Source organism: Lissotriton vulgaris, chromosome 2_1 (assembly GCF_964263255.1).
Source record: "Lissotriton vulgaris chromosome 2_1, aLisVul1.2, whole genome shotgun sequence".
NCBI lineage: Eukaryota > Metazoa > Chordata > Amphibia > Caudata > Salamandridae > Lissotriton > Lissotriton vulgaris.
The window spans coordinates 1,329,752,385-1,329,771,679 of record NC_141687.1 but is presented as its reverse complement, the minus strand read 5'-3'; the positions used below and the strand labels follow the sequence as shown (position 1 = coordinate 1,329,771,679).

Genomic DNA, 19,295 nt, shown 5'->3' with positions numbered 1-19,295 from the left:
CTGTGAGAAGTTGGCCTGATATATGATGCTCACTAGTTCTAGTGATCACCTTGTATCAGTCCAAACAACCCTTATGGTGATTGGTTGTAAGTCAACCTTATAGACCAGCTATCCTAGTAGCGTGGACAAAAGCAGTCTTTAGGCTAAACTCTGAATGGCATGTGAAGCCAGCTGTTTTACCACATATAACCCCTTGAATACCAAGTGAAAGGACACCACACAGGTTGTTATGAAAATAAACAGATATTTATTAACTAACATACACCTCTGAACTCTTTATGAGATCAGAGGGCTAAGCACATGACAATACTAAATGGAAATACGAGTTCGCACAATATTTACAAGTGCGCCTTAGGGGCACGACCAACCATATACTCAAAACAATGGAATGCGAGGAAGGAAAGTACTGTAAGGAGATCCAGAGGCTGGAGGATCGCTGGGCCTACGCTACAAACTCGTTAAGTAAGGAGCAGGAGGCCCACGGGACTCACGTGCAGAGTGGAAACTCTCACGCGGGATGCGTACCAACGTCTATGGATCGTACAGTTTAGAAAGTTACGGATTCCGGAAGAACCCGGCTGGATGGAGGGAAAACAACAGTGGACCTGAACACTAGGATAGTGTACACAGACTTCAGCACCTAGAAGCTTTAGTTACCTAACCCACAGGCTGCGGGTGCATAGGGCTGAAGTTGCGTCGGGTTTGCTGCGTTGATCCCGGTGATGCCTGAAACAAGGAGTTGCTGGCAGGCAGCCAGATGGAGGAGTCCGGTGGTTCCAAGGATGGAACTTAGAAGAAGGAGTCCTGAAAGGGAAGGGGACAGAGTCTCGGTCACTAGCCAGTGACGGTGCTGGAACCAGGAGGGAACCAGATGCTGTCGCCGCAGTCAGGTGAAGGAAGGGTCGCTTCTCTCTGTAGCGGCGCGGACCGGGAGCTGCTCTTCACGACCAGGCTGGAGGCACGAGCTGTCCCACGTAGTCTGCTGCTGTTGGCGGTGTCGGATCGTCGATCTGGACAACAGGCCTTGGCTAATGCAAGCCACGCGGTGGAACAAAGATGGTGTCTGGTGCGGACCAGGAGAGTCCGGGGTGCTTCTCGTTCACAGGGAAGCAAGGGCCGGACTGGGGGACCAGACTAGCAGTGTTGGATTCTTCGGGTCGTCGTCTCAGAGGTCACGAGCCAGCCGGCAAGTGACCAGACAACAGGACAAGCAGCAACCAGGCAAAAGGGCCCCACGTAGATCTCATGGATGCTGGGGGGCTGGTCTTTGGTGCAGGAGCTGCGTCGGTGTGGGGCTTCTCGGACCCCAATGCACTCACTCCAGGATCCCTCGGCGGTCGTGCTGGAAGCGCTGTGCAGGTTTCGCAAGATGGCCGTCTCCACGTTGCTCGTCGCACCCACGGGTCCCAGCTGTGCTGTGGATGTGGGTAGAGGTCAGAGAGGTCTGGAGGTCCGGGTCTTGTCGAGCTGGGTCGTCGGATTCCGGGATGGAAGGACTCTGCAGCAAACCGCACAGGAGCTTGATGGTGCCTGCGAAGCAGGATGGTCACTCCCTGACCATAGGGGAGATTCTTCAGTCTTCTGGTAATCAGGAGGTCGAAGGTCAAGAGTTTCTTCGTGGAAGTTGTCAAGATTAATCTGATTTGGAATGGGACCAGCTCCTACCTTTATTCGGCTAAAGGGGGCTGCACTACGACTAGGTCCCTCCTCTGGGTGGGACCAGGAAGGGGGGTGGTTACACCCCCTTTCCTTTGTCCGGTCCTGCGCCAGCTCTGGGGCTGGGGTGCCCCAGGAACTGGTTTGGACCGGCATATGCACAGGGACACCTTGTGTGCCCCAGGCATGTCTCGTTCCATTCAGCCCTGTCCTAACTAATACACAAAATCCTGTCTGGGGTGGTGCTAGCACCTCCCAAGGCAGGAAACCCTTTGTCCAAGCCTCCCTCGCTGGAAGGACTCCCAGCAGCAGGAGGTCAGACTTGTGTCTGTGGTGGCAGCATCCATTTTGTGATGCTGAGGCTCGAGTTAACTTTAACCGGGGTTCACAGTTACATACATGTCGTGTCCCTCTAGAAGGGTGGAATGCTAACCCCGTCGCCAGAATTGGCGAGGGGTTAGTATTCCAATTCGTATGACACCTTACTCGACATGTTTTGATAATGCGATACCAAAGTTAGCAAATAACCGCAAGGATTATAATGCACTTAAGAGTATATGGTACACGTTATCATGGAACAGCTATTAGGACTTGGTTCCGCAAGCTGCAAACGGGCTCAGCTCATGCCAGAGCACCATCTCACATAATTCCAAGCACTCTGCCTTCAGGATTGTTAAGGCCTGCCATAGGAGTGACTGATAGGAATATATGTGTCCATTTTAGGGTTAGATATAGAGATACTATATCTACAGCAAAGGGTGATTACACCACCTTGCCCCAGCTGTCGTGCAGCCAGTTGTGTCAGATTTGGATGGCCAGCCAGGGGTGGCATAATACATGCTTCAGGCCCTGGGTACGCCTATGCCCTGGATACCTAAGGTATGCTATACAGGGACTGATAAGGTGGCCCAGTACCAATCGGTAAATGCACCTAAGGTACATACTTGTCAATTTAGAGAGAGAACAGCTAGGCTGTGGGTCTGATTAGCAGGCCCACAGCCAGGGAAAGTCGTAAACCAGTGAAGCAAAAAGCAAAAATCGGGGGTGACCATAGGATTGCAGACCCTACTCTCCTACATAACCCCCCCCCCCCCCAAACTTAGGGACATTAAACTAACCATGACCAGGTGAGTCTTCTTGTTCTAAGTGGAAGTACCTGGAGAGACCATCTGCATTACCATGGTCAGTCCCTGGGCGGTGCTCCACTGTAAAGTCCATCCCCTGTAGGGAAATGGACCACCCAAGGAGTTTGGGGTTTTCACCCTTCATTTGATTTAGCCATAATAGGGGCTTATGGTCGGTCTGAATCTTGAAGTGAGTGCCAAACAAGTATGGCCTCAGCTTCTTCAGGGCCCAAAATACAGCACAGGCCTCCCTCCCAATAGCTGACCAACGTTTCTCTCTAGGGGTCAGCCTTCTACTTATAAAAGCAATGGGCTGGTCATGACCGTCAATATTCAGTTGAGATAGAACAGCTCCCACACCCAACTCACTCAGAAGCATCTGTTTGGACAATGAATGGCTTGGAGTAGTCTGGACTCTTGAGAATAGGTGCAGTGCACATGGCCTGCTTTAGGTCATCAAATGCCTTCTGACAGCTAACTGTCCACTGAACTTTCTTTGGCATTTTCTTACTTGTCAGGTCATTAAGTGGAGTCACAATGGTTCCATAATTTCTGACACATTTCCTATAGTAACCAGACAGGCCCAAGAAAGCTCTGACCTGTGTCTGGGTGGTTGGAGGAGCCCAGTCCTTTATGGCCTGTATCTTGCTCTGCAAAGGTTGAACTTGGCCTCCACCTACAAGGTGGCCCAAGTATACAACTTGACTCTGCCCTATCTGGCACTTGGTAGCCTTGATAATGAGGCCTGCCTTTTGCAGGGCCTCCAAAACTTTCCTCAGGTGGATCAGGTGATCTTCCCAGGTGGAGCTAAAGACAGCAATATCATCTAGATATGCTGCACAGAAGTCATCCAACCCAGAGAGAACTTGGTTCACCAACCTTTAAAAAGTGGCAGGTGCATTCTTCAAACCAAAGGGCATCACCACAAACTGGTAATGACCTCCTGGGGTAGAAAATGCTGTCTTGGACTTGGCATCCTCAGCTAACCTGATTTGCCAATAACCAGCTGTCAGGTCAAATGTACTCAAGAATTTGGCAGAAGCCAATTTATCTATGAGTTCATCTGCTCTTGGTATTGGATGGGCATCTGTCTTAGTGACAGCATTAAGACCCCTGCAGTCTACACAAAACCTCATCTCTCTCTTACCATCCTGGGTGTGAGGTTTAGGCACTAGAACTACAGGACTAGCCCAAGGGCTCTCTGAGGGTTCAATGACTCCCAATTTCAACATCTTCTGTACTTCTTTCTTGATACAGTCCCTGACGTGGTCAGGTTGCCTGTAGATTTAGGCAGACTGTCACCAGTGTCCACCTCATGGGTGCACCAGTTTGTCTGACTGGGTGTCAGAAAGAACATTTGTCTGAAGGATTGAAGAACCTGTTTACAATCCTCTTGTTGATGCTCAGAGAGGCTGTCAGAAAAGACTACACCATCTACTGACCCATCATCAGGGTTCTGAGTGAGCAGGTCTGGGAGAGGGTCACTCTCTTCCTCCTGTCCCTCATCTGTAGCCATGAGCAAGCCCATGTCTTCCCTGTTGACAAATGCCTTGAGCCTGTTCACATGAAGTACTCTGTGAGGGCTCCTGGGAGTTCCAAGGTCTACCAGATAGGTGACCTCTCCCTTCTGTTCAATGATAGTATGGGGTCCAGACCATTTGTCTTGGAGAGCTGCTGGGGCCACTGGCTCCAACACCCACACCTTCTGTCCAGGCTGGTAAACAGTAAGGACAGCCTTTTGGTCATGCCAAGCTTTTTGGAGTTCTTGGCAGGCCTCAAGGTTTTTGGATGGCTTCTCCATGTACTCTGCCATCCTGGAGCGGAGACCAAGTACATAGTCCACTATATCCTGTTTAGGCCTTTTGAGAGGTAACTCCCATCCTTCCTTCACAAGACACAGGGGTCCTCTTACAGGCTGCCCAAAGAGAAGTTCAAAAGGGCTGTAACCAACCCCCTTCTGTGGGACCTCTCTGTAAGCAAACAGAAGGCAGGGTAAAAGGATGTCCCATCTTCGCCTAAGCTTTTCAGGTAACCCTTTTATCATCCCTTTGAGGGTCTTGTAGAACCTTTCAACAAGCCCATTGCATTGTGGGTGATAGGGGGTGGTGAACTTGTAGTTGACACCACACTCCTTCCACATAGCAGTCAAGTATCCTGACATGAAGTTTGCACCATGCAGGTAAGAGAGAACATGGAATACATACTGGCATAACACTCTAAACAGGGATAACATTAAAGTGATAGGCACAACACACCTCTGCCAGAGACAACCTCCTTAGGAAACCCCACTCTGGAGAAAACTCCAAGTAGGGCCCTGGCCACAACAGGAGCTGTAGTGGTCCTAAGGGGAATAGCTTCTGGATACCTGGTGGCATGATCCACTACCACCAGTATAAATCTGTGCCCAGATGCTGTTGGGGGTCCATTGGTCCAACAGGTGACACATGAGCGACAAAACTCTTGTCTTCAGACATATGGAGCCAGTAAAAGTGTGGGACAAGTCTTTCCCAGGTCTTGTTCTGGCCTAAGTGACCTGCAAGAGGAATTTCATGGGCCAAGGTGAGAAGGAAACCTCTCAGAGACAAGGGGATGACCAGCCTCCTGGTAGCACCAGGCTTGGGGTCTCTTGCCTCAGAGTAAAGGAGTCCATCATCCCAATACACTTTATGGGCACCTGTGGCATTCCCTGCAGCCTCAGCAGCAGCCTGCTGTCTGAGGGGTTCAAGAGATGAACAGTCTAATTGTGCTTGTCTCAAGTCTGCCCTGGAAGGTCCCCCTGTCCCAAGAAACTCAACCTGTTCAGGCTCAAGTTCTTCTAGGACAGTTCCTTCTGGGGTCTTTGGGTCAGTCTCCTGTGAGAGCTGCTCATCATCTTGAGGCAAGGGGGAAGGCACTGCCTTAACCCTACTGTTCTTACTCTTGGTTAGTGTCTGGTCTATTGTTCCAGGATCCAGCACTAGTTCAGCTGGGCATTTTTTGGCCTGTGACCTAGTCACAGCAAAGACATGTGCTGACAAACCTAACATTTCCAAATGAGTGCTATACTCCACATCTGACCATAGGGAGGATTCCAAATCATTGCCCAAAAGACAGTCCACTGGGAGGTCTGAACTAACAACAACCCTTTTGAGGCCATTTACCCCTCCCCAGGAGAAATTAACAAGTGCCATACTATAGTTGGTAGTGACATTGCTAGCATTGGTCACTAGGTAGTCTGAACCTAGTATTACCTGTCCAGGGTCCACAAATGCTGGTGTCACCATAGTGACACTGGCACATGTGTCCCTGTAGGCCTGAGCCATTTTTCCATTGATTAAAGGCGTCTGCCTGTACTTGCCCAGAGTACTGGGGCTTATTGTAGGGGTCAAATCCATGTCCCCAGTACAAACAAGAACAGCCTGGGTAGGTACTCTGACTAGGTCAGAGCCTGCCTCAGATACCAATGTCAACCCCACTATAGCCTTAGGGGGAACACTACCACTATTAACTGAACTAGGGGTTGCAGGTGCCTTAGGGGCAGTAGTGGTAGGAGATGGGCCTTTCTTGGTGCACTCACTAAACCAGTGAGTATTACTTTTACAGTATTGGCACCATGGTTTCTTCTGACCATTATTATTCTTCTTTTGTGAATTCTGGGACCCACCCTCCTTAGATTGTTGGGGCCCTGTTGAAGACTTCTTGTCATTTTGCTTATTCTCATTACCCTTCTGGTCTGCTTTCTTCTGGCCACCACCCTGGTTCTGGTTCTGCTGCTTGACCCTTGTCCTGACCCATCTGTCTGCCTTCTTTCCCAATTCTTGGGGAGAGGTCAGATCTGAGTCAATAAGGTGCTGACGCAACAACTGATTTTGACAATTACTTAAGATTTGTTCTCTCATAATTAGGTTATACAATCCTGTGTAATCAGTAACTTTACTTCCCAGTAACCAGCCTTCAAAAGCCTTAGTGGCACAATCAACAAAGTCAGCCCAATCCTGAGACTGAATTTTCTGGGTGTCTCTGAACAGCAACCTGTACTGCTCAGTTGTTAAGCCAAACCCATCAATCAGTGTATTCTTCAGGACTTGGTAATTGTTAGCATCCTCAGCTCTAGTAGTGAGGAGCTTATCTCTACCTTTACCTTCAAAGGAGAGCCACAGAATAGCTACCCACTGACTCTGGGGGATTTACTGGACATTGCAGGCCCTCTCCAAAGCAGTCATCCATTTGTGGATGTCATCCCCTTGTTTAAAGGGGGGCACTATTTTACTCAGGTGTCTAGTATCAGAACTCCTGTCTTTATCTCTAGGGATAATGCTGCCACCAGTGGGGTCTGCCCCACTCAATTTCTGCTCTCTGGCAAAGGCAAGTCTTTCTTTGGCAAGGGCAAGTTCTTCCCTCTCAATCCTCAGATTGACTTCCCTCATCTTAGCTTCATGCTCTCTTCTCTGAGGGGATGCCATCCCTCTCTGAGAAGATGCCTGAGAGACATGGGTGTGAATAGATCTGTTAGAGCCTCTGGAGTGAGACCTAACTCGTCTATTCCCAATGTTAAGCCTGCCTGAGAGTGGGCCTGGGGGTACCCCAGTTCCATTCTCATGTATGCTTAAGTTGGTCCTGGTGAGCCTACTGACTACTACTGGACCTTTGTCTGCCTCAACCCCTGACAACTCCTGTTCCTCTTCCTCCTCTTCACTGTCTGCTCCATGGAGGTTGAGGTCAGGGTCCCCAAGGGTTCCCTCTAAGGGGGACATGCTCCCATCTGGATTAGAGGGGCCTGTGTTAGAAGCCCTTCTGGTATCATATGTCTCTAAGAGACCTATCAGAAAAGGAGTGGTAGGGTTAGAACCCTGTTTTAGTTTCCTGGAGGTACACAATTGTCTCATCTCCTGGAAGCTAAGGGCTGCATATCTGGAAGTGACCTGTGGAAGGTCAACAACCACAAGGGGAGTCTCTGAAGACTCTCCATGGGTAGACATGCTTCTAGTGAGGTGTAAGTGGTGCACTTACCTACACTATGGGTTTACCTACTGATCCCTTGCTAAGAGTTGTAGTCAGGGTGTGCTACTCCCTTTCTACTACAACAGCTGGTTCAGTAGAACTCAGAGTATTTCTAAGCTTGTTATATGTACCTATGGTACCTTATGTGATCTTTCAAATGATATCTCAAGATTATATTTGGTAAAAACAACAGCAAGCTCAAATCCCAACCGCTGCACACTAATGTGAGAAGTTGGCCTGATATATGATGCTCACTAGTTCTAGTGATCACCTTGTATCAGTCCAAACAACCCTTATGGTGATTGGCTGTAAGTCAACCTTATAGACCAGCTATCCTAGTAGCGTGGACAAAAGCAGTCTTTAGGCTAAACTCTGAATGGCATGTGAAGCCAGCTGTTTTACCACATATAACCCCTTGAATACCAAGTGAAAGGACACCACACAGGTTGTTATGAAAATAAACAGATATTTATTAACTAACATACACCTCTGAACTCTTTATGAGATCAGAGGGCTAAGCACATGACAATACTAAATGGAAATACGAGTTTGCACAATATTTACAAGTGCGCCTTAGGGGCACGACCAACCATATACTCAAAACAATGGAATGCGAGGAAGGAAAGTACTGTAAGGAGATCCAGAGGCTGGAGGATCGCTGGGCCTATGCTACAAACTAGGTAAGTAAGGAGCAGGAGGCCCACCAGACTCACGTGCAGAGTGGAAACTCTCACGCGGGATGCGTAACAACGTCTATGTATCGTACAGTTTAGAAAGTTACGGATTCCGGACGAACCCGGCTGGATGGAGGGAAAACAACAGTGGACCTGAACACTAGGATAGTGTACACAGACTTCAGCACCTAGAAGCTTTAGTTACCTAACCCACAGGCTGCGGGTGCAAAGGGCTGAAGTTGCGTCAGGTTTGCTGTGTTGATCCCGGTGATGCCTGAAACAAGGAGTTGCTGGCAGGCAGCCAGATGGAGGAGTCCGGTGGTTCCAAGGATGGAACTTAGAAGAAGGAGTCCTGAAAGGGAAGGGGACAGAGTCTCGGTCACTAGCCAGTGACGGTGCTGGAACCAGGAGGGAACCAGATGCTGTCGCCGCAGTCAGGTGAAGGAAGGGTCGCTTCTCTCTGTAGCTGCGTGGACCAGGAGCTGCTCTTCACGACCAGGCTGGAGGCACGAGCTGTCCCACGTAGTCTGCTGCTGTTGGCGGTGTCGGATCGTCGATCTGGACAACAGGCCTTGGCTAATGCATACCACGCGGTGGAACAAAGATGGCATCTGGTGCGGACCAGGAGGGTCCGGGGTGCTTCTCATTCACAGGGAAGCAAGGGCCAGTCTGGGGGACCAGACTAGCAGTGTTGGATTCTTCGGGTCGTCGTCTTAGAGGTCCCGAGCCAGCCGGCAAGTGACCAGACAACAGGACAAGCAGCAACCCGGCAAAAGGGCCCCACGCAGATCTCGTGGATGCTGGGGGGCTGGTCTTTGGTGCAGGAGCTGCGTCGGTGTGGGGCTTCTCGGACCCCAATGCACTCACTCGAGGATCCCTCGGCGGTCGTGCTGGAAGCGCTGTGCAGGTTTCGCAAGATGGCCGTCTCCACGTTGCTAGTCGCACCCACGGGTCCCAGCTGTGCTGTGGATGTGGGTAGAGGTCAGAGAGGTCTGGAGGTCTGGGTCTTGTCGAGCTGGGTCGTCGGATTCCGGGATGGAAGGACTCTGCAGCAAACCGCACAGGAGCTTGATGGTGCCTGCGAAGCAGGATGGTCACTCCCTGACCATAGGGGAGATTCTTCAGTCTTCTGGTAATCAGGAGGTCGAAGGTCAAGAGTTTCTTCGTGGAAGTTGTCAAGATTAATCTGATTTGGAATGGGACCAGCTCCTACCTTTATTCGGCTAAAGGGGGCTGCACTACGACTAGGTCCCTCCTCTGGGTGGGACCAGGAAGGGGGGTGGTTACACCCCCTTTCCTTTGTCCGGTCCTGCGCCAGCTCTGGGGCTGGGGTGCCCCAGGAACTGGTTTGGACCGGCATATGCACAGGGACACCTTGTATGCCCCAGGCATGTCTCGTTCCTTTCAGCCCTGTCCTACCTAATACACAAAATCCTGTCTGGGGTGGTGCTAGCACCTCCCAAGGCAGGAAACCCTTTGTCCAAGCCTCCCTCGCTGGAAGGACTCCCAGCAGCAGGAGGTCAGACTTGTGTCTGTGGTGGCAGCATCCATTTTGTGATGCTGAGGCTCGAATTAACTTTAACCGGGGTTCACAGTTACATACATGTCGTGTCCCTCTAGAAGGGTGGAATGCTAACCCCGTCGCCAGAATTGGCGAGGGGTTAGTATTCCAATTCGTATGACACCTTACTCGACATGTTTTGATAATGCGATACCAAAGTTAGCAAATAACCGCGAGGATTATAATGCACTTAAGAGTATATGGTACGCGTTATCATGGAACCGCTATTAGGACTTGGTTCCGCAAGCTGCAAAAGGGCTCAGCTCATGCCAGAGCACCATCTCACATAATTCCAAGCACTCTGCCTTCAGGATTGTTAAGGCCTGCCATATGAGTGACTGATAGGAATATATGTGTCCTTTTTAGGGTTAGATATAGAGATACTATATCTACAGCAAAGGGCGATTACACCACCTTGCCCCAGCTGTCGTGCAGCCAGTTGTGTCAGATTTGGATGGCCAGCCAGGGGTGGCATAATACATGCTTCAGCCCCTGGTAGGCCCTGGGTACACCTATGCCCTGGATACCTAAGGTATGCTATACAGGGACTGATAAGGTGGCCCAGTACCAATCAGTAAATGGACCTAAGGTACATGCTTGTCAATTTAGAGAGAGAACAGCTAGGCTGTGGGTCTGATTAGCAGGCCCACAGCCAGGGAAAGTCGTAAACCAGTGAAGCAAAAAGCAAAAATCGGGGGTGACCATAGGATTGCAGACCCTACTCTCCTACACCAACAGCATAACCTCTATGTCTATTTAGATAGGGCCATTGTTTCCATATACTCAACCCGTATCAACCCAATAGCAACCCCACCTTTTTTTAAAACCAAAATGGCACTTTGAAGAGTACACTGACATGATAAGAAAAGATTTAAGTTTCAAAAATGCATCAAACTCCTAAGCAAAACAAGAAGTGTCTGCGGTTTTCTTTGTAATAAATTAAAAGGTCTTCACAATAGTATTAAACGTGATGTAAAACTGTTCAGGCCACTGGACTATGGGCAAATTACACGAATAAAGGGCCAATCACACGGACAAAAGAACTTAAATAAATCCTGTTATGTCATTAAATTATTGCAATTTGCATAGCACACAGTCTGACAATACTATGGCCATGCAGCATAGTATGTTCAAGTGTTTCGATCAAATTTCTATATGCAGAGCTCATACTATGCGGACCCTTCTGCTAATACAAAATGCTGGTGGTTAACGTCTGATTATGTGACAAGGTTATCATTGCAAGTCCCTTACCCCCCTCTCTTTGTTGTGTATGAGTGAACATGGTAGAGTAATTAAAGATGTTGTGAGTTCATTAACTCACTGTAGTTTTTTTTATCTTTAAATGCAATCGATGTTGTCCTGCTACAGTGTTAAAGATTCTTCCCTTAAATCCATACGCTTTCCAATCTGTCCAAAGACTTTAAATAAAAAATAGGAGGTTTAGAATGGTACGGTATCTAACGGTATATGAACTACAATTGCTCTGGACTAAGATCCCTTTCAAACTTCAAATTATATCACATCAGCTCAAACAATTACCTGTGCCAATCATCAGTCTTGCTAAATGTGCATCTTATTATTTACCTAAAAATCCCTCTACTGAAAGCTGCAAAATAATACTGACGTGGACAATGTTCCAAACTTTCCTCTACACAGGTAGCTTTAATGAAAGGTTGTTTGAAGACAGAGAAGTGCTATCAATTTCGCTGCATATTGTCTAACCAACACATGCTCAAGCTCATTAATTGGCATTCTGGCAATGTTATGTCCCTACTATAAGAAGGTTATATTGTCACTGATTAATAGCCTGTTTGGCTGCATAAGGTTCTACAAACGTTTTACCTTAATCGTGGCAGATATCTCCGAAGCTCAATCCAACAAGATAGAAAAGGACTAGACCTTCTACCACTACACCCTGTTCAAGAGCCTACTCTAGACATTTTTGGTGCTTTACAAGAGGCCTCTCCTAAGAAACTTATTACAAAACTTTGTTAGACAACACTGGTTTAACAGAGCAGATTAATACAAATATTATCATCCCATAACTGACGTAAAGCCTAAAGGATCATATTTTATCACATTAGAATATTCAAAGTACTGATGTATAAATGCAAAATAGTTTAAGATGACAGAATTTTATATCATACTTGCACTGTTGGGACATCTTCAAAAGCCTTGATAAAGTCATCTTCATCCACAGCTCCTGCTCCTTCTTTAGCAGCTCCTAGACAAAGCAAATAAATGCAATCATGCACTACAGAAGTGCTAAAACAGAATCTATTTCAACAAACAGTTCTATCACAAGCATTTCAAAGTATCTCAAAATTGGTAATGCACAATGCATTACTGCACCTCATATACGATAGTGTTAATGGATCAGACTTGCAACAAGCAGGACTTTTTCAAGCATTTGAAGAGAACTCTGTCATCTTATTAAAGGCAGTGAGATTGGTAATCCAATCCGACCTTTCTTTGTTTACAAATGTAATTTTAAGGGGATTCTGTTCATGAGCTTCATCATACAGATCAGTCTCCTCTGCCCTGCCTTCTTTGTTTACTTGTATATTAACTTGGCTCTAGCTCCATCCCATTTTACTGTATTTTTTTCTTGTTCTTTCGGATTCCAGCATCACCCAATGTTGTCATTTCGGCACATGCCCTCGTTCTTGCGAAAATTCTCGGATTGTTTTACAGAGATTAGCGGACTTGCGGAAACCACTGTTTTTGTCAAGGAATGTTGAGAAGGGGAAGGAGACTGTCGCTGAAAATTCTTAATAAATTACGTCACTCAAATGTTATCCTCCTACTTTAATGCAATTAAGGGTTCCGTTTTTAATAGGTCTGGGCGAAATTTATATTAGGCCAGTGTAAAACCATAATTTTTGGAGTTCTGTGTTATGCATTTTGGGTTATGCCTATTATGTAAAACTCACAAATTACGTCATTACGCCACTTCTTGTAATTATGAACAGTTTCCTGTAGAAATTGAAAGCTAATGCACCATTTGCAGTACAAAATGTACTGAGAAAGCAAGGGAACAACAGAATGTGAACAACTCGTTCCGAGTGCTTTTGTTTTATTGCACAGTTTTGTGCAAAATGAGTGTTTGTGATGTGCTTTGTTCTAAAATATTGAGCAAAATGACAGATTTGCAATTTGCATTATTACATGCCATTCTGCTAAAATGTAATGTAATTAATCAAAAGCAAATGAAAATTGCACATGTATAATATATCCATCAACAACAAAATCTCAGATTTTCTCTGCACATGCTTGGAAAGTCCCTTTTCTTGGATAGTCATAGACAAAGCCATAGGCAACTTTGAACTCCAAACAGTGAACCTTGATCACACAATGGTGAGAGACCTTTCACTAAGAACATTTCGAACAGACTGGCAAATGCTGCACATTTCCACAATTCAAACGATACTGCCCAATGCATGTAAAAAAATTATATATATACACACACACACACACACACAACCCCACACACACAAGCCCACAAACACAAGCCCACACACACAAGCCCACACACACAACCCCACACACATAACCCCACACACGCAACCCCACACGCAGACACACACAAAACCACAAGCACACACACACACAAGCACACACACACACACACAAGCACACACACACACACCCACACCCACACACAAGCACACACAACCACACACCCACACACAACCACACACCCACACACAACCACACACACACACACAACCACACACAACCACACACACAACCACACACAACCACACACAACCACACACACACACGTTAATCTTTCAAAAAGCCCCAGGTAATTACAGAACAACTATTTGTTTTAATAAGCTCTTCTTAATGGAATTTAACCATAAAAACAGCCACGGGTAAAATGGAAGAAGCCACAGCATGATTACAGTACAGCATATGCACTACAGGCCAATGCAATTTTTTGCATAGCGAGGGGGCATAACAGTATTTGCAAGGGTGAGCTGAAAAAACACTTGAAAACGGTTACATTGAGTTAAAAGTGTTATGATAATTGTCCCAGCACTTGCTCCAGGTCCTGAAGTTCTTGTTTGGCCTCCCATGAGCCTGATAAATCAACTCCTCCGTTGTAAGACAAAAAAATCCATTCCTCTCAGCCATCTCCCACATGTGGGTTGGTGTAGTAGTTGCCAGAATCTTGACCATTATCAGGCCCAAACCCAAAAGATTCTATTGCATAATGGGCCACCCATTCATCAATATTCCCCAGTAACACCAACTGTGGGTCTATAGGGATCTCCATTCCCACCACTTCACCCAGGATAATTGAGATCACCTGCCAGTTCTAGGAAATACCCAGGCAGTCAAATATAAAATAAAAATAGGTGGCACAGGATTGTTCACATCTAACTCCGCCAAGAGATTGTCGTTTGACTATCTTCCATATACGATTTAGGTTACATTAGATTCTATGTAAATATTTGAATTGCATCAGAGTTCCGATCGTCATTTTTGCTTCAGTCCAGTTACCCTCATCATTCGGGCCTACGCCCTCTTCCCACTACTGTTTTAAAGGCAGGTGAGTCAACTAACAAATAACAGTATAACCATGAAACACTTCTCCCCAGATCCTCCACTACTAGCTTAGCTTTCAATGGGTTGTATGCTGGGGAATTGTCCAGCTTAATGTGCCAGGAAGTACAGATAAAATTGAGATTCATGCAGTTGGAATTTATCGGCTAGTTTGACATAAGGCTTTATGTGAGTATGAGATCATATGTCATACAGACTATACGCCAATCAGGTACTATACACGGAAAATAACCAAGCAACCAGTGTAAAGCAGCCAGGTACACCTCCATAATGGGGTGATTTCTGTTAAAATGCAGGGTCACTTAATGTACTTTAATGCTTCATGCCCACATAGAAAAGGGAGTTTGGTAACCCATGACAAAGTTCTGTGGTATACATTTTTTATATAGTAAAGTCATATTGCTCTAGAGTGTAAAGCTTCAATCTGAGCGCTCAGTCCTTTCTATTTCCATGTACTCAGTTGTTAATCGGGATTAGCTGAATAGTCCAATGGTATAATTTTATATCAGCCCAAGCCAGGCACGCACCATACATCCCCAGCCTATACTTGGCAAACGAAACTCGTGGTGTTTGTTGATCCCACAGAAAAGTGGTCAACAGAGTTTGGATATTACAAACGGAAGAGGGTAGTTGGAAAAGGATACAAAAAGCCAGGGAGGCAAAATATTTTGAACAAAGCTCTTCTGCCTATCGTCAATACTAGCAATGAGGCCCATATTATTCTGCTGTCTGAGTCAGTGGAGTAAGGGACCTATATTCAGCTACCAACGTCTATGCTGCATAAAAATATAGAACAAGTATTTAGGTTACAGTAACATGTAACTACTTTTCCACTAAACTAAATAGGTTTTATGCTGCTGCTTTCAAATAAAATGTTCTGCTTCTATAAAGCATGGAGGCCTGCAGACTAGTCGCAGGGTTCTGTGATATCCGTTTAATCACATTAGTTCTTGTGTAGTGCCTGCACTATGCTACAAAAGGAATACATTGTGTAAGGTGATGCGTTCTGCCCATCTAATCTGCCAGGATGTATTGCTTTTTGATCACCTGGTTTTTGACCTTTTTACTATAGATGAAACTCACCCACAGTAAACTCACTGTAAATGGACTGCCAGTGTTTACCACCAGTGTCCACCTTTTACGATAAGGCCGCTGCGACGCAGCAATGGTAAGGGGCACTTGGCTGCTTACACCTGAACACGTGTGCATACACGTCTCCACTGTGAGTGGGCTTTGGGCGGGAAACTCCTGCCGTGCACAGCCCGGTAACTGCGCACAGGTAGGCTGGCACAGAGGGTAATCTGCAAGGATTTGATACTGACCTGGGGTAGGCCTTATAATGTTAGTGTGAACTCATAAGGAAAGTCAGTGTGGTTTACTGTCTTGACTGCAGTGACTCTCCATCATACACATAAGAGGACGTCTACCTTAGAGAGCAGAGCTTGCCTTCAGCCTAAAGACATCAGTGACATATCAAATTGTAATTTAACCTGTGTGGGAAAATAATATCTGCAAATTGCCCATAAATATCTGTATAGCTTATGGGTCATTCAGCATGGTCATATTTCTCTGGCTCACCACAAGATCAGAGATCAAGTCTTTGGTCACCCTGCTGTACGAAGTTGAAATGCGTTACTTACCTGTAACTGCAGTTATCCAGTATTGGTGTCTTTCATAGATTCACATGCCTAAATCATTCCCCGTCGTCGAGACAGGAGTCTCCGGTACATAGAAAAGTAATGTCCTATAGACATATATAGAGAAAAATAGGCCTAAGGGCCTCACCTTAGTAGCCTATCTATGTCCCTTTGTAAAAAGGACCAAATTCCAGAAGGTAGCCAATCAGCTATCACCTCCCTCTAGAACCTTCCTGTCAGGAGCCTCAGTCTCTCAGATTTTCGTATGCACCAAGCTAGGTAGGCGTAATACTGTTAGAGAAATAAGTGAGTCCTTCCAGGGGAGGCGGGAGGGTTGCATGTGAATCTATGAAAGACACCAATACTGGATAACTGCAGTTACAGGTAAGTAACGCATTTCTTATCCAGTATTATGGGTGTCTTTCATAGATTCACATGCCTGAATCAGAGTAGCAAGCAATACATTATGCACATTTCTGATGGAACCAGTCTTTAGATAATACATATCATGCGACTATGAGCCATCAATAAATAACAAGAAATAAGTAAATAAATGTGCATACCAGCGAAGGATGGCGGGAAGGAGGAAGGCTCACCTCATTGGAATAGATGGCGAAGCACAGCCTGGCCCACTGCTGCATCCTGCATCAGTTCCGTATCCAGGCAATAGTGCCTGGTGAAGGTATGCGGTGACTTCCATGTTGCTGCTCTGCAAATGTCCAGTATTGGCACCCCAGCGAACAGTGCAGCCGATGTGGACACAGCTCTTGTAGAATGAGCTCTTACTTTGGAGTGCAATGGCCGTCCGGCTCTGTTGTGGCAAAAGGCAATTGCCGAAGATATCCATCTTGAAATACTTTGTTTGGAAAGCGGCATGCCTTTCCTTGGTCTACTAAGAGCGATAAATAGCTGATTTGTTTTCCTGAACTGTTTTGTCTTGTCAAGGTAAAATTTAAGACACCTTTTCATGTCCAAAGAGTGCAGATTTCTTTCAGCTGCAGTGCTGGGATTTGGGAAGAATGATCGGAGGACTACAGGCTCATTTAAATGGAAGTCCGACGAGACCTTAGGAATAAACAGAGGATTAGTTCTTAAAACCACTCTGTCTTCCTTAAACTGCATGAAGGGATCTTGCATGGAAAGAGCCTGTAGTTCACTGACCCTTCTTGCTGAGGTCAGTGCCAGTCGGAGGGCTGTTTTCCAGGAGATGTATTTGACGTCTGCCCTGTGGATGAGTTTGAAAGGGTGTTTCATCAATTGGTTGAGGACCACATTGAGATGTCATGTTCGTGGAACCCTCTGTGGCAGAGGAAAGGATCTGAAGAGTCCTTTAAGGAACTGTTTTATTAACCAGTGTGACCAGAGAGAGGGCCCTTTTGAAGTTCTTGTATACTGTGAAATCGCCGCCAAATGAACTCTGATGGAGGCGTGCGCAAGGCCCGACTGTGCCAGGTGTAGCAGGTATGGTAGTAGTTGCTCCGGAGTAGCCTGAGAGGGATGTAGACCTTTTTCCTTACACCAGATGCAAAAGCGTTTCCACTTTAAGTAATAGGTTTTGTTTGTGCTCTTCGTTCTTGCCTTCGCGAGGACATCTTTGCACTCCTGTGGGATGTCTAGCTGGCAGAACTCTCGGTACTCAGGAGCCAAGCCGATAACCTGAGTGATTTCAGATTCGGGTGCTGTACTTGGCCGTTGGACATCGTGAGCAGGGATGGATGTTGACAGAGACGGATTGGCGGCTGAACTGAGAGGCGATGGAGGTCCGTGAACCAATGCTGCCTCGGCCAGAACGGGGCAATCAGAATCAGAGTGCAGTGCTCTGTCTTCATCTTTCTGAGGACTCTTGGTATCAGTGGGAATGGAGGAAAGGCGTACGCAAAAACGTTGCGCCAAGCGATGGAAATTGCATTTCCGAGGGACCTTAACTGGGGATGCCAACTTGCGAAGTTGCGGCATTTGGAGTTCTCCCTGGTGGCAAAAAGGTCGATCTGCGGTGTCCCCCATTCCGAAAAGATGTGATCTAGCACCTCTTGGTCGAGCTCCAATTCGTGGGACATAGATCTCTGTCTGCTTAGAGCATCTGCTAGGACGTTGTCCTTGCCTGGGACATACTCCGCTTTTAAAGTGATACTGTGGAGCACAAGCCAGTTCCAGATTTTCAGCGATTCGCAAGATAGTGTGAGCGAACGCGTTCCTCCCTGCTTGTTCAAGTAGTGCATCGTCGTAGTGTTGTCGGTCCTGACTAGCACTGGGGAGTTCTTGATGCGCGGTAGGAAAGCCTGCAGAGCTAGAAAAACTGCCCTCAGCTCTAGGAGGTTGATATGGAGCTGCGTTTCCTGGTCCGTCCACTTGCCGCTGATCTGCAACTCCTGGAGGACAGCTCCCCATCCCTCTAGAGAGGCGTCCGTTTTTACCACATGTGGGGCTGCAGGAAGCAGGAATGGTAGCCCTTGTGAGAGGTTCTTGAGCGACCTCCACCAGAGTAAGGCCTTGGTCATTTGCTGAGTTATCACAATGCGATCCTCGAAAGAACCTGTGCTTTGAGTCCATTGCCTGGTCAAGGCCTCCTGCAGTGGGCGCATTCTGAGCCGGCAGTGGAGAATAAGCAGGATACACGAGGACATCATCCCCAAGAGGGATTTGAAAGTACGGACCAGTAAAGTTTTCTTCGAGGCTACTGAGGTGGCCAGAGTGATATGCTTGTGCTTTCTCTCCTGAGATGGGAATGCTTTTGAACATTCCGTATCCAATGTCGCTCCGAGAAAGGTAAGAACTGGGGAGGGCTGTAGAGTAGACTTCTCGTGATTGAGCGTCAGGCCCAGGTGCTGGAAAAGATTGAGACAGGCGCTGGAGGACTTGGCTGCGCCTGCCATAGATGGTGCTTTCACCAGCCAGTCGCCCAGATATGGGAAGACCTGGCGTCCATGCTGTCGTAGGAAAGCCGCCACTGGAGAGAGGCACTTGGTGAATATACGAGGTGCGGACTTGAGGCCAAATGGGAGGACACAGAATTGATAGTGTTGACCCGCCACTGCGAATCTGAGGAATTTCCTGTGGCCTTTGTGAATAGGGATGTGGTAATATGCGTCTT

The 19,295-nt window shown here is 47.0% G+C and overlaps 1 protein-coding gene across 2 annotated transcripts in view; it reads right to left on the bottom strand.

Moving 5' to 3' along the window:
* Window positions 1–19,295, bottom strand: part of CLASP1 (cytoplasmic linker associated protein 1) — a 1,635,412-nt gene that overhangs the window by 994,757 nt on the left and 621,360 nt on the right. For both annotated transcript variants that reach the window (XM_086957100.1, XM_086957101.1), the window contains exon 10: window positions 12,143–12,219. In XM_086957100.1, coding sequence (XP_086813226.1) covers window positions 12,143–12,219 — 77 coding nt within the window. The remainder of the gene's footprint in view (window positions 1–12,142; window positions 12,220–19,295) is intronic.